The sequence below is a fragment of the Pipistrellus hanaki genome (genome assembly GCF_964339955.1).
Source record: "Pipistrellus hanaki genome assembly, chromosome: 15".
In the NCBI taxonomy this organism is placed as follows: Eukaryota; Metazoa; Chordata; class Mammalia; order Chiroptera; family Vespertilionidae; genus Pipistrellus; species Pipistrellus hanaki.
This window is the reverse complement of record NC_140517.1, coordinates 37,554,372-37,568,863: the sequence shown is the minus strand read 5'-3', so window position 1 is coordinate 37,568,863 and position 14,492 is coordinate 37,554,372. Positions and strand designations below refer to the sequence as shown.

The following is a 14,492-nucleotide window of genomic DNA, read 5'->3' as shown; positions in this document are numbered from 1 at the left end:
TGGGAGGGAGGGAGACTACCAGGACATACATATTTAAGAGGAGAAGAAAGAGGGTCTGGGGGTAACTGTTGTGTGGTAGGTGCCATACAGGTGGACACCAGAGACACAGGATTCACCCCATCTACTGGCATGGATGACATGTCACTGCCACTCTTTCCTGGCCCGCTTTAACCAGTGCCCACCACAATGAGGATCTTAGAAACCTCTTGCTTTGAGTCAGATCATGTTACTTTACCAATCCTTAAAAATACGACTCTCGTATTCTGTTCATTTGAAAAACTCATTGGAACACCTGCTCCTTCTGCTCACATGTCTTCAGGGTGCTTAATAAGAGAGCCCTTTCAAAACCACTTAGTTGGAGGCCAGTGCAATGATCAGAGGCAGGCTCTGGTGGCAGAATGCCTGGGTCTGAACTTTGGCCAGTTCCACCACTTGTTCTATGTGTGAACTTGAAAACATGATTTTACCTCCTGAGTCTGTGTCCTCATCTGTAGAATGGTGATAATAATATGGTTGTAATGAGGATGAAAGGAGTTCATGTGTGAAAATATCAAGTATAGGCAATGCTCAACAATTTTACTTACTATTACTAATGCACAGCAGCATGAGTTACAGCTTAAATGAACAGGCATGGAAACAGATTTCTTAGACACAACATATAAATCTAAGCCCTGATACAAAAATACAGATGTGTGAACTAGAAGGGACCTCAGATCATGTCATTAATTTAATGCCTTCAGAGGTCAGACAGGTGTCAGATATTACCAAAGAGGGATAGTGGAGGAGGCAGAGGCTGACTGGGGCACATGTGTAGGGTGTAAAAGGGATGACCAATGTTAAATTCCATCTTACTGTTGCCACCAGAAATACAGACCTTGAACTGCCAGATCTTTTGACTTTTTTCAAGAGAAGCTAAATTTTTAGGGAAAAATTCCTGACTTCTTATATTACCAAATTTATTTAAAAACACAACAAATAAAACCAAAGTTGTGTTGAGTCTGGGCTCAACGAACGAAACGTATCTGTAGGTGAGATATGGCTCTGGGAATGCCAGTTCACCACCTCTGCATTCCCTCATAAGGTGAGGCCCAGAGAGGTTATGTGACTTTCCCAGGGCCACAGAACAAGTAAAGAGATAGCCCAGTCTGTCCCTTTTCAAGTAGGCATGACCTCCTGGGACTCACTACCCCATCACCTGCATTTGCGTTGCTCCCAATACTGTTGATGACTGGCGGCACAGAGCTGGGTGAGTGGAAGGGAACGTGTCCATTTTCCCGGGGTGGCTTGTCCTGCCAGCCTGACCCTGCCTCCCTGGGGCTCAGCTCTGCAGGCCCCCCCCACTCATCTGAGCTCTGGCGAGAGTGGTAAGTGGGCTCAGGCCGGGTGCGGAAGCCACTAGACAGCCGCTCTTCCAGGTGGCTCAGCCAGAGGGCCAGTGAGTTGCGGTCCTCCAGTGTGGTGGCCGGGTGGATGAGGGCATAAGAGAGCAGCTGGCGGCTCTCCTCGATGAAGGCATTGCTCTCGATCGAGTAGGCCAGCACTTTCTGCAGCAGCCTCATGTACTCCGACTTGGCCTCCGTGTTGCGTGGCTGAAGCAGGGGCAGATGGGACAGCAGGAGAGACACTACCTTCTCTTTGGACTCCTGCTGCCACTGGCTGACGATGGCTGCAAAGGAGATGAGAGAATTTTAGGGGAGCAAACTCCTATAAACCCAGGAGAGGGACCTATAGCCTGCTCCCTCAGCTCCAATCTCTACTCCCTTCTTTCATGACCCCAACCCTGATCTTTATATAAGCGAGATCAAATACATGCACCCTGCTTCCAGAGTAATTTTTCCTGGTTCCATCACTCCTACTCTAAAAAAACCCTGCTGTAGCTCCCAATCAAATTCGCTACTCTAGAATTTGATCTGAATTTCCTATCTCCAAGGCCTCCTCTTTTTTGTTGTTGTTAATCCTCACCTGAGGATATTTTTCTATTGCTTTTAGAGAGAAGAAGGAAGAGGGGAGAGACACAAAGAGAGAAACATCAATGTGAGAGGAACACATCAATTGGTTGCCTTCCATATGTGTCCTAACTGGGGTTGGAGATTGAACCTAAAATCCATGTATGTGCCCTTGACCAGAATGGAATCCAGGACCCTTCAGTCTATGGGTGGATGCTCTATCTACTGAGCCAAAATGGCTAGGGCTACTCTTCTTACTTTTTATCTTCAGGGCTCCCACCCACTTTCCCTATCAAAACAGTCTTTTTCCTAATTAGGAGGACAGTGATTGCCTGGCCAATGTGGTTCAGTGGTTGAGCTTTGACCCATGAAGCAGGAAGTCATGGTTCCTGGTCAGGGCACATGCCTGGGTTGCAGGCTTTATATCCAGTGGACAGCGTATAGGAGGCAGCCGATCGATAATTCTCTTTCATCACTGATGTTTCTATCGCTCTATCCCTTCTCTATTTCTCTCTCTATAGTCAATAAAAAAATATTAAAAAAAAAGAGAGGACAGTGATTAAAAGCATGGAGTCTAGAAGCAGATAGTATAAACCCCCCAACTTACTTGCTAGACCTTGGGAATGTCACCTTAAACCTCACTAACACTGATTTTGGAGACAATTACAGTACCCAATTCACAGTGTTGTTTTGAGACTCAATGAATTAATAAAGAATGGAAAGTGGTCTGGGATACAGAACATCTATATACATAAAAGCCTAAGTGACTGTATGACCGGCAGCTATGACGTGCACAGACTGCCAGGGGACAGATGCTTAATGCAGGAGTGGAAACCACAGGCATGGAAACATGGAACAACTGATGAATCTCAGAGGGAAGGGAGGAAGGGAGCGGGTGGGAAGAGATTAACCAAAGATCTTATATGCCTAATGCATGGCTTCGTGTACTGGTGGGGTCCCTCGGCCTGGCCTGCACCCTCTCGCAATCTGGGACCCCTTGGGGCAGGGGTCCTCAAACTTTTTAAAGTGGGGGCCAGATCACGGTCCCTCAGAGAGCTGGAGGGCCAGACTATATGAACTACTAATTCCTAATGTAACACCTCGGCTGCGCTCACTGCCCAAAAAACCTGGCGGGCCGGATCAGACTCCTCTGCGGGCCGCATGTGGCCCGCAGGCCTTAGTTTGAAGACCCCTGCCTTGGGGGATATTGGAGAGCTGGTTTCGGCCCAATCCCTGCAGGCCAGGCTGAGGGACCCCAATGATACATGAATCCATGCACCAGGCCTCTAGTATTTAATAAATGCTCACTGTTGTTTAACTAGTCCGGCCTCTATATTTTCCCCCTCCAACCTGTCCCATAAACCCAGATGAATTTATCTTCTTAAAGCATACCAGGATATCATGATCCTGACCAGGAGGTTACAATGGTAACCAGCACCAATATACTAAAGTTCAAGAACTTCTACCCCATCATCATCATCATTTCCAGGACACTCCTTACCTCTTATCACTCAAGATAAAGACTTAATCAGGATATCCCCATCTTCGATGGGCCTTTCTCCAGGTCACATCATCTAAGCTTCCAGTCAAGCTAAGATTCAAGGATTTACTCTATAACAGTCTCTTTCTTCCTATTCAAATTCTATGTCTTTTATAACTTCCAAAACCTACCTTCCTCTGAAAAGTCTCTCCTGGCTACTCCATGCCATAGTGATCTGGTGATGTTTCCTCCCAACCCCAGTCTGAAGGCTGAGTGTGTCCTGTGGAGATGAGCCAGGTTTCCCCTCTTGACCCAGAAGAGAGCTCCCTAAGGATAAGGCCCCAGCCTGGCTATAAAAAGAAGCTTTGGGAGGAACTGTTACAGGTCTGACTATCATCCTTGTCCAGCAAGTGTAGCTTAATGGTTGAGCATTGATATGAACCAGGGGGTCTCAGTTCAATTCCTGGTCAGTCACATGCCCAGGTTGCAGGTTTGGTCTCCAGTGGGAGGCGTGCAAGAGGCAGCCCCATCAATGGTTCTCTCATCATTGATGTTTCTATCTCTCTCTCCCTCTCCCTTCCTCTCTGAAAAAATTAAATTAAAGGGGAAAAAAGACCGAAACCGGTTTGGCTCAGTGTTGGTCTGCAGACTGAAAGGTCCCAGGTTCGATTCCGGTCAAGGGCACGTACATTGGTTGCGGGCACATTCCCGGTGGGGGGTGTGCAAGAGGCAGCTGGTCAATGTTTCTCTCTCATTGACGTTTCTAGCTCTCTATCTCTCTCCCTTCCTCTCTGTAAAAAAAAAAAAAAAAAAAAAAAAATCAATAAAATATATATTAAAAAAAGAAAAGAAAAAAAGAAAAGAAAAAAAAACTCTGTTACCCCTTCCATGACTAGCTCAAAAGAACAGAGGATGGAGTGTAATGCTGACAGAGAAAAAAAGGACACACACACACACACACACACACACACACACACCGAGAATACCAATACCTGAGTAAAGCGATAATAATCAAGGACTGAGGCCAACTCTGCCCTCACTCTTGAGCAATTGAGCTAATACCTGTAGCCAAGGCAACAATTTGCAAATATCTAACAAGGTTGTTCTGAGATGAGCTATTGGGCTACTGGTAAGGTCCTGGAAAGGGGCAAAAAGCGGGCTCTAACCAACAGAGCTAGCACTCTAGTTGGGTGGGTCATGAAAAAGAAAAGGCAGCCCTTGCTGGTTTGTCTCAGTGGTTAGAGTGTTGCCTGCGGATCAAAAGGTCAGAGGTTTAATTCCTGGTCGAGTGCCCGTACCTCAGTTGCAGGCTCGATCCCTGGCCCCAATTGTGGTGCAAACAGAAATCAGCCAATCAATGTGTCTCTCTCACATCAATATTTCTCTTTCTCTTTCCTCCCTCCCTCTCCTCCACTCCCTCTTTAAAAATAAATCAATGGAAAAAATATCCTTGGGTGAAGATAAAAAAAGAAAAGGCAGAGGCATAGCTTAGGCCCTTTCTCTCCCACTTAATGACCATGGGATTCTGGGCAAATGTAATCACTTCACTGAGCTCTACTTTCTTTATCTGTAAAGAGGGGCTCAGAATCATTCCTATATGGCATGGCTGCTATAGATTAAGTGAGACCATAGCACACAGTGGGTCCTCAATAAACATTAGCTGCTATTTCTAGGATCAGTTATTATATCTTATCATGGTTCCTTCCCTTCAAATATCCAGTGGGCACAGCCAACTCCCAGTACAGGAAACAGAGAGGCTGGGAATAAGCATGTATAGAAGGAGAGCCCCAGAATTCTAGGCATCTGGATTTCAAGTAAGCCCTGCATCTGACAGTGTCTCAACACAACTTCCTTAGGGCTTAAGGTTCCAAGGACCTCGAGTCTCCTACATCTGGCTATTGGGAACTTTGCATAAAAAACCCTTTGCACCTCTCTTTCTTGTAATGACCTGCTTGGAAATCTATGTCTTAGGAATTCACACAAACTTCTCATTCTGCCTAAATCTGTAGCTCTGCGAAAATAACACACACACAACTCACAACTCCTGGCCATATATAAGTGCACATTTTCTTGCCCTAAGCTTCCTAGAGAACCCCTGTTGAAGTGCCTATGGATTCATCCATTGATTCAATTATCAATTCATGCTAAGCCCGTATTACTGACCAAAATAGAATATTAATAGAGTAATCCCCCACCTTGTCCATGGAGTTTCCAATACCCTCAGTTGATGCCTGAAACCACAGATAGTATGGAACCTATATAGACTATTTTCCTCCATACACACATACCTATGATAAAGTTTAATTTATAAATTAGACATGGTAAAAGGTTAGCAACAACAAATAAGAACAGAAGAATTATAACAGTATACTGCAATAAATGTTACGTGAATGTGGTCTCTCTCTCCCAAAATATCTGATAATCAAGATGGCTACTAAGTGATGAATGAGATAGTCAGTGTATGCAACATGATACACTGGACAAAGAGATGATTCATATTCCAGGTGGGATGGAGTGGGATGGTGTGAGATTTCTTCACGATACTGAGAATGGTACACAATTTAAAACTTATGAATTGGGGAGAAAACCAAGATGGCAGCGTAGGTGAGCAACTAATCTGCCGTCTCGTACAACAATTTCAAAACTACAACTAAAAGACAAAACATCTATCACCCAAACCACGGGAAAGCTGGCTGAAAGAGAAAGGAACACAAGTGCTGAAAAGCCTAGGTACGGGGGCACGTGAATCGGGCTGGTGGCGGGCGACTGGGCACGCGGCTTTTTTTCAACCAGAAGGGAAACAAACTCCCAAACCCTTTGAAATCCAGTTTCTGGGGTCACGCGGGGGACCCAGATGCCTACTGAGAGTAGCTGGTCTGTCGGCCATCAGGTCTGAAAGTGAGGGTGACTTTTTTGCAGAGGTGCGCGCAGCAATCATTGTTTACTGCGCTGGAGCACGGGGACTTGGAAACACTGAAAGGCAGAGATGGCTGACAGCAGCCATCGCTGTTTGCCACGCCCCAGCCTAGTGACATCCTGAGACCCTGCCCTGCCTTGAGGACCTACCCCACACATTCTACAAACCCGCCCAGGCTCCACACAGCTGCTTTTACATAAGCAGAGAATATGCTGAGAAAAGGAAGATCTCAAACAAAAGAAATGGAGAACAAATGGATACAGAGTTCAAAACCACGGTTATAAGGTTTTTCAAGAATTTCCTAGAAAAGGCCGATAAATTTAATAGGACCGTTGAGAATATGAAAAAGAAATTAAACCAACTAGAAATTAAACATACACTGACTGAAATAATAAATATCATACAGAGACCCAACAGCAGACTAGAAGAATGCAAGAATCAAGTCAAAGATTTGGAATACAAAGAGGAAAAGGACAAGCAAGAAGAGAAGAGAATCCAGAAAGTTGAAGATAGTGTAAGAAGCCTCTGGGACAACTTCAAGCGTACCAACATCAGAATTATTGGAGTGCCAGAAGAAGAGAGAGAGCAAGACACTGAAAACCTACTTGAAGAAATAATGACCAAACACTTCCTCCACTCAAGGATACAAAGTTTCAATTATAGAAGGTAAACAAATCTAAACAGAAATGGCAGCAGCCACGATGGAGCAGGAAGCTTGGCTACGCTCCAGGCTACGAAGTTTCAATTGTATAAGGTAAATAAATTCCAGATACCAGCCGAAACTGGTTTGGCTCAGTGGATAGAGCGTCGGTCTGCAGACTGGAAGGTCCCAGGTTCAATTCTGGTCAAGGGCATGTACATTGGTTGTGGGCACATCCCCGGTAGGAAGCAGCTGGTCGATGTTTCTCTCTCATTGATGTTTCTAGCTCTTTATCCCTCTCCCTTCCTCTCTGTAAAAAATCAATAAAACATATTTTTTTTAAAATCCAGATACCAGGGCCTCTGCTTGGGTCACCAGGGGGTGTGGCTGGCCTGCAAACCACCACAGGCCCCTTACTCAGGTGGCCCCACGCCCCAAGGGAACCCCATCCTGATCTGGGACACCCTTCAGGGCAAACCAGCTAGTCCCCACCCATGCACCAGGCCTCTATCCTATCTAATAGAAGAGTAATATGCAGATTGACCATCACTCCAACACACAAGATCAAGATAGCTACCCCTATGTGGTCGAAGATCCTGCCCCCATGTGGACACAAGATGGCCACCACAAGATGGCCAGCAGGGGAAGGCAGTTGGGAGGGACCAGGCCTGCAAGGGAGGGCAGTTAGGGGTGACCAGGCTGGCAGAGGAGGGAAGTTGGGGGCAAATAGGCTGGCAGGGGAGCAGTTAGACCAGGGGTCTTCAAACTACGGCCCGCGGGCCACATGCGGCCCGCAGAGGAGTCTGATCCTGCCCACCAGGTTTTTTGGGCAGTGAGCGCAGCCGAGGTGTTACAGTAGGAATTAGTAGTTCATATAGTCCGGCCCTCCAGCTCTCTGAGGGACCGTGATCTGGCCCCCACTTTGAAAAGTTTGAGGACCCCTGAGTTAGACATTAATCAGGCTGACATGGGAGTAATTAGGGTGATCAGGCAGAAGTGGTTAGGGGAAATCAGGAAGGCAGGCAGGCAAGCAGCTGGGAGCCAGCAGTCCTGGATTGTGAAAGGAATACCAGATTGGAGAGGGTGCAAGCTAGGGACACCCACCTGCCCCTGTGCACGAATTTCGTGCACCGGGGCCTCTAGTAAGAGCATAATATGCAAATCAACTGAACAACTGAACAGCAGAACAACCATCTGGATGATTATACTATGACATGCACTGGCACCAGGCCAGCCAAGGCTGGTGTGTAGTTGGGGGAGGGGGAGTGGGTAGGAAAGACACACCCTGCAATCGCCCCACAATCACCCTGCAGAGGGAGGCACAGGCCACCTGCCAGTGATGTTGTGGCGGGTGTGCAGGGCCAGCCAGCTACTGCATCCCACACCTGTTGCCTGCAGAGTGGGGTGACCGGTGGTGGGGGCAGTGCGGCACAGATGGTAAGCAGTGGCAGCAGTGGGGGTGGGGCCAGGTGCTGGCAAGGGGGGTGGGCGGGAAGGAAAGCCCCGATAGGCCCTGATCACGAGCCAGGCCTAGGGACCCTATCCAAGGGGTTCCAGATTGTGGGAGGGCATAGACACAGGCCGGGCTGAGGAACCCCTCTCTCCGCTCCCCCATGTATGAATTTCATGCACCTGGCCTCTAGTAATATTGGGTCGGCAGCTAAGTAATTGCGGGTTTCACACATATATGGCTTCAGTTGAATTTTTAGTTTGCAGACGTAGTACAAATGTAAAACACATTTTGTTATTTGATAGTTGGCTATTCAGCTGTTAATCAGTAAAAAAAGTTTTTTGATCTGTTTTGTAGTTTTCGTTTGGCGTTCGTTGAAAAATGGAAAATCAAAAGGAACATTTTCGTCATATTTTGCTTTTTTATTTCCGCAAAGGGAAAACGCATCGCAAGCTCATAAAAAGTTATGTGCTGTTTATGGTGACGAAGCCTTAAAAGAACAGCAGTGTCAAAATTGGTTTGCCAAATTTCGTTCTGGTGATTTTTCACTCAAAGATGAAAAACGCTCTGGTCGTCCAGTTGAAGTTGATGACGCCCTAATCAAAGCAATAATCAATTCAGACTGTCACAGTACAACACGTGAGATTGCAGAGAAGCTTCATGTATCACATACATGCATTGAAAATCACTTAAAACAACTTAGCTATGTTAAAAAACTCGATACATGGGTTCCTCACGAACTGAAAGAATCACAGTTAACGCAACGCATTAGCAGCTGCAATTTGCTAAAGAAACGTAATGAAAATGATCCATTTTTAAAACGACTGATAACTGGCGATGAAAAATGGGTTGTTTACAACAATATCAAGTGGAAAAGATCGTGGAGCAGGCCAGGTGAACCAACTCAAACAACATCAAAAGCTGATATTCATCAAAAGAAGGTTTTGTTATCAGTTTGGTGGGATTACAAAGGAATTGTCTACTTTGAACTCTTACCACCCAACCGAACGATCAATTCTGATGTCTACATTGAACAACTAATGAAATTAAACAATGCAGTTGAAGAAAAGCGGCCCGAATTGACAAATCGAAAAGGTGTTGTATTCCATCATGACAATGCAAGGCCACACACATCTTTGGTCACTCGGCAAAAATTAATGGAGCTTGGTTGGGATGTTTTGCCACATCCACCATATAGTCCTGACCTTGCACCATCTGATTACTTTTTGTTTCGATCTTTACAAAACTCCTTGAATGGTAAAAATTTCAATAATGATGATGATGTCAAATCGTACCTGATTCAGTTTTTTGCTAATAAAAACCAGAAGTTTTTTGAACGTGGGATTATGATGCTGCCTGAAAGATGGCAAAAGGTCATTGATCAAAATGGGCAATACATTACAGAATAAAGTTATTTAGTTCCATGAAAAAATTGTCTTTGATTTTCTTTTAAAAATCCGCAATCACTTAGTTGCCGACCCAATAGTAATAACTGAGCATTTACTATGAGCCAGACTTTATGCTAAGAACATACTTGTTGCCAAGACCGATTTGGCTCAGTGGATAGAGCGTCGGCCTGCGGACTGAAAGGTCTGGGGTTCGATTCTGGTCACGGGCATGTACCTTGGTTGCAGGCACGTCCTCAGTGGGGGGCGTGCAGGGGGCAGCTGATCGATGTCTCTCTCTCATCGATGTTTCTAACTCTCTATCCCTCTACCTTCCTCTCTGTAAAAATTCAATAAAATATATATATTTAAAAAAAAAAAGAAAAAAAACCCCAAAACATACTTGTTTTTCATTCTCAACCCAACCCCGTTTTAGCATCTCTATCTTGAAGATGAGGAAATGGATTTAAAAAGGTGAAGTCACTTCCCCAAAGGGAAGAGCCAAGATCCAAAACCAGGGCTGTCTGCCTCCAGAATTGGGAGGAACTTCACCCATAACCCTCTACTCTCTCCAATGCCAAGTTTCCCTGTCCTTGGCTTTTCAGATTCCCTTTTGATCTGCTACTCAACAGTAGGATATCTCATCCTCTTCTCTCTTAAAAAAAATAAACAAACAAAAATAAACTTTCTTTAAAAAAATATATTTTATTGATTTTTTTACAGAGAGGAAGGGAGAGGGGATAGAGAGTTAGAAACATTGATGAGAGAGAATCATCGATCAGCTGCCTCTTGCACACCCCCTACTGGGGATGTGCCCACAACCAAGGTACATGCCCTTGACCGGAATCGAACCTAGGACTTTTCAGTCTGCAGGCTGACGCTCTATCCACTGAGCCAAACCGGTTTTGGGTAAACTTTCTTTTTTAATGTTTTTATTGATTTTAGAGAGAGAGGAAGGGAAAGAGATAGATAGTAACATTGATGAGAGACAAACATTGATTGCCTGCCTCCTGCACGACCCCTACGGGGGATGGAGCCTGAGACCTGGGCATGTGTCCTGACTGGGAATTGAACCATGACCTCCTGGTTCATGGGTGGAAGTTCGACCACTGAGCCACACTGGCCAGGCAATCTGTCTCTTTTCTTGAACTAGTTCCCATGACCACAAAGCTGTTTCTTGGGTCATCTCCAGATCTAAGGCTCTTGCCAGAGTTAGACAGGCCTTCCTGACTTCAGGGAGCCTTCCCCTTTCTAGTCCTCCCAGCTCCATGTGGCACTGGATCACATGGAAAGGAATTCCCTGATACCCTATTTCCCTGACTCAGTCCCTGGATTTTTAGTTCTTGATGGGAGGAAGAAAATATAAATTAAAATTAGGGACAAAGTCAAGGACTTGTATCCCAACTGTGTCACCTAGTTGCATGGGTAATATGCTTCCTCTGTAAAAGAGGGATTATAGGGCTGCCAAGAGGATTTAAGGAAACAATGAATGGAAAGCACCCGACAGTGCCCATAGTAAGCACTCAGTATGTGACTCAAAGATTGGTGTTTTTCTCCCTTCTCCAGCAGTCAGCCTGCCCTTTCAGCCCTATCCTGATGTTCTCAATCACTGCTGTTTAGGCCTTCAGGGTAGCCAGAAGCATCTGGGACAGAGAGAGGCCTTGTTTAGTTCCTCCCCCAACCCAGGGTACTGTGGGACCCCAAGGCTAAGGGACACAGATTCTCCTCTGGTACTGCCATGGGATGTGACAGAACAGCCCCAAGGATTAGGCTCAATGAAGGACCTTGTTCTACTGTGGGTCCTAGGGAAATATGTGTTTATGTGTCTGTGCGGTGGTGTGTTGGGGAGGGTGGGCCTCCCATGACTGGGAAGCATCAGTAAGCAGTGGCACTGGTCCAAGGAATTTGTGCAGCCTCAGGCCCCTTGGGGTGAGCCCAGCTGGGGCTGCAGATGAGGGATGGGGATGGAACTTCTAGTTTCCTGCCCAGATCAAAAAAGTCTGGCTCAGAGTTGAGGCATAGCAGGGACCCAATGAATACCTGCACAATTGAACCCAGATGATCCCCTTGAAGATAGTGGTGTCTATGTGTGTATAATGGGTTCTTTTAGAATCCCCATGGCCTCAGGTTATCTTCTCTTTTGACCTAGCAAAGTAAGAGCATAAATTCAACAGGCAAACTTGCCTGGATTAGAAAACCCAGCTGTCTCTATGACTTAAGTTAAAATAATTGAAAGCCAGTCCTTTAACCTCTCTGAGTCTTGGTTTCCTTTTCTGTACAATATGGGGAAGTAAAAACCACTTCATTACAGGACTATAGTAAAAGTCAATGAGCCCTAGCTGGTTTGGCTGTGTGGATAGATCATCAGCCTGTGGACTGAAGGGTCCCAGGTTTGATTCCACTCAAGGGCACATGCAGGAGGCAGCCAATCAATGACTCTCTCTCATATGATGTTTCTATCTCTTTTTTCCCCTCTCCCTTCCTATAAAGGTGTGTGTGTGTGTGTGTGTGTGTGTGTGTGTAGAGAGAGAGAAAAAGACAACTGTGCAAAGCATCTAACATGTGTAAAGTGTTCCATGCATTTTATTTTTATTTTTAATAATGTCATGAATAACAAGTTGAATTTTTTTTAAACGTAGGTCTTTTTAAAAATATATATATATATATTTTATTGATTTTTTTACAGAGAGGAAGAGAAAGGGACAGAGAGCTAGAAACATCGATGAGAGAGAATCATCGATCAGCTGCCTCTTGCACACCCCCTACTGAGGATGTGCCCGCAACCAAGGTACATGCCCTTGACCGGAATCAAACCCAGGACCTTTTAGTCCGCAGGCTGACGCTCTATCCACTGAGCCAAACCGGTTTTGGCTGTTCCATGCATTTTGTCATTGCTGTTCCTGGTTGAAGATGCTGTTTTGAGACTGGGGAGAAGCAATTTATATAGGAGGGCACATTTGAGTCTCCCTCTTAAGATTCCCAACAGGGTTGGGGAGTTTCACAGTTATTTACCTAAATGTACATATCTCCGATTCTTTTGAGCCAGAGGCACAATAAGCAATGATGAAATTCTGGAGGTGGGTGAATGGGGATGGGGTTAAGGAATGCCATGATGCTAACTATTGCATCTCAACAAGCTGCCAAGTTGGAGTCCACAGGCATAGAGAAGATGAGGTAGTCTGCATAAGACTGCCTTTCTGGGCCAGGTGATCAGAGCTAAGTAGGTCATGAACCTGGGTCCTGGCAAATCACAGGAGCCAAATATATCTTGGAGACTGCCATAAGAGCAAACCCATTTTATGTGCTGACTGTTGCAACAATTGTGGCAGCCTCATGCACTAGTTGCAGGGGTCCTCAAACTTTTTAAAGTGGGGGCCAGATCACGGTCCCTCAGAGAGCTGGAGGGCCGGACTATATGAACTACTAATTCCTACTGTAACACCTCGGCTGCGCTCATTGCCCAAAAAACCTGGCGGGCCGGATCAGACTCCTCTGCGGGCCGCATGTGGCCCGCGGGCCGTAGTTTGAAGACCCCGGAGTTAGAGGCTGGGGTTTGGCTCCAAACATGCCCTTCTCTGCCTCACTTCAGCTCACACAAACATGGGGGAGTCTGGGGGTTCACATTTTTCTTTGATGAACTATGTCAGTAGAGTTTGAAAGGGGAGGGTGTAGGCATAAGAGTTGAGTTCTAGTGACTCACTTAGCCATGGCACCCTCCTGACCTCAGTTTCCCCACCCAGTTTCAGTGAGCCAGAGAGGGAGGGGCTTAAACCTGCTGGATATTGGGACTCTGACTCAGAGGACAAGAGGAGGAAAGAAATGCAGGAAATGTGACTCAGGAAGCTATAGGACCAGGAAGGGAAGGGGATTTCAGCCTCTCTGGCTCCAACCTTCTGGTCCAAGTCAGCATCAGGGGAAAGAGAGACAAAATTACTGTTATAACTCCAAATGGGCAGGGAAGGCAGCACTGGGAAAAGGAACAGGGATGACAAAAAGGAAACCTGGGGCCTCTCCTTGACTTCAGATTCTGCTTCCATGAAACCACTGCTTGCTGCCTAGGTTGGGGCACTGCCCAGTTGCTTGAGACGAAGAGACAACTCAGATGAGAGCCCTCTTTCACAGCCCTCACTCTCAACATGTCACACAACAGTACCCTAAACACATTTCTGAGCCCTCACCCTCAACATGTCACACAACAGTACCCTAAACACATTTCTGAGCCCTCACCCTCAACATGTCACACAACAGTACCCTAAACACATTTCTGGGCCCACCCTAAATCAGTGTCAGCACCAAGACAAATGGTTCTCCACTGGATGCACTCATGAGTCACCCAGGGAGCTTAAAAAACATCAGAATCTCTGGAAAAGGCCTCAGGTTTATTTAATAAAGAGCCTGAATTACTCTGACATGAAGCCAGAGTTAGGACCCACTTTCCTAATTCAAGACCTCTGCATTCCCATCCTTTCTGAGGAGATGGATAGGTGGGCAGCTCTGATCCAAACCCAAATCTGAACCCAGAGTCTCCCTGGGAGAACTGGAGGAAGTAGCAGGGTTGGGTGGGTGAGATATGGAGTACAAACTCAGAAAATGGCAGAGGACCTGCCTCACTATTTTAGCCCTCTTGGCCCGAAGGGATCTGAAAAGTTGAAGAACTTTAGACCCTGAAATAGA

General features: G+C 45.9%; 1 protein-coding gene across 2 annotated transcripts in view; it reads right to left on the bottom strand.

The window, feature by feature from the left end:
• The window catches only part of SAMD4B (sterile alpha motif domain containing 4B), a 46,568-nt gene that overhangs the window by 13,303 nt on the left and 18,773 nt on the right, over nucleotides 1-14,492 (bottom strand). For both annotated transcript variants that reach the window (XM_084860871.1, XM_084860870.1), the window contains exon 3: nucleotides 1,196-1,666. In XM_084860871.1, coding sequence (XP_084716997.1) covers nucleotides 1,196-1,666 — 471 coding nt within the window. The remainder of the gene's footprint in view (nucleotides 1-1,195; nucleotides 1,667-14,492) is intronic.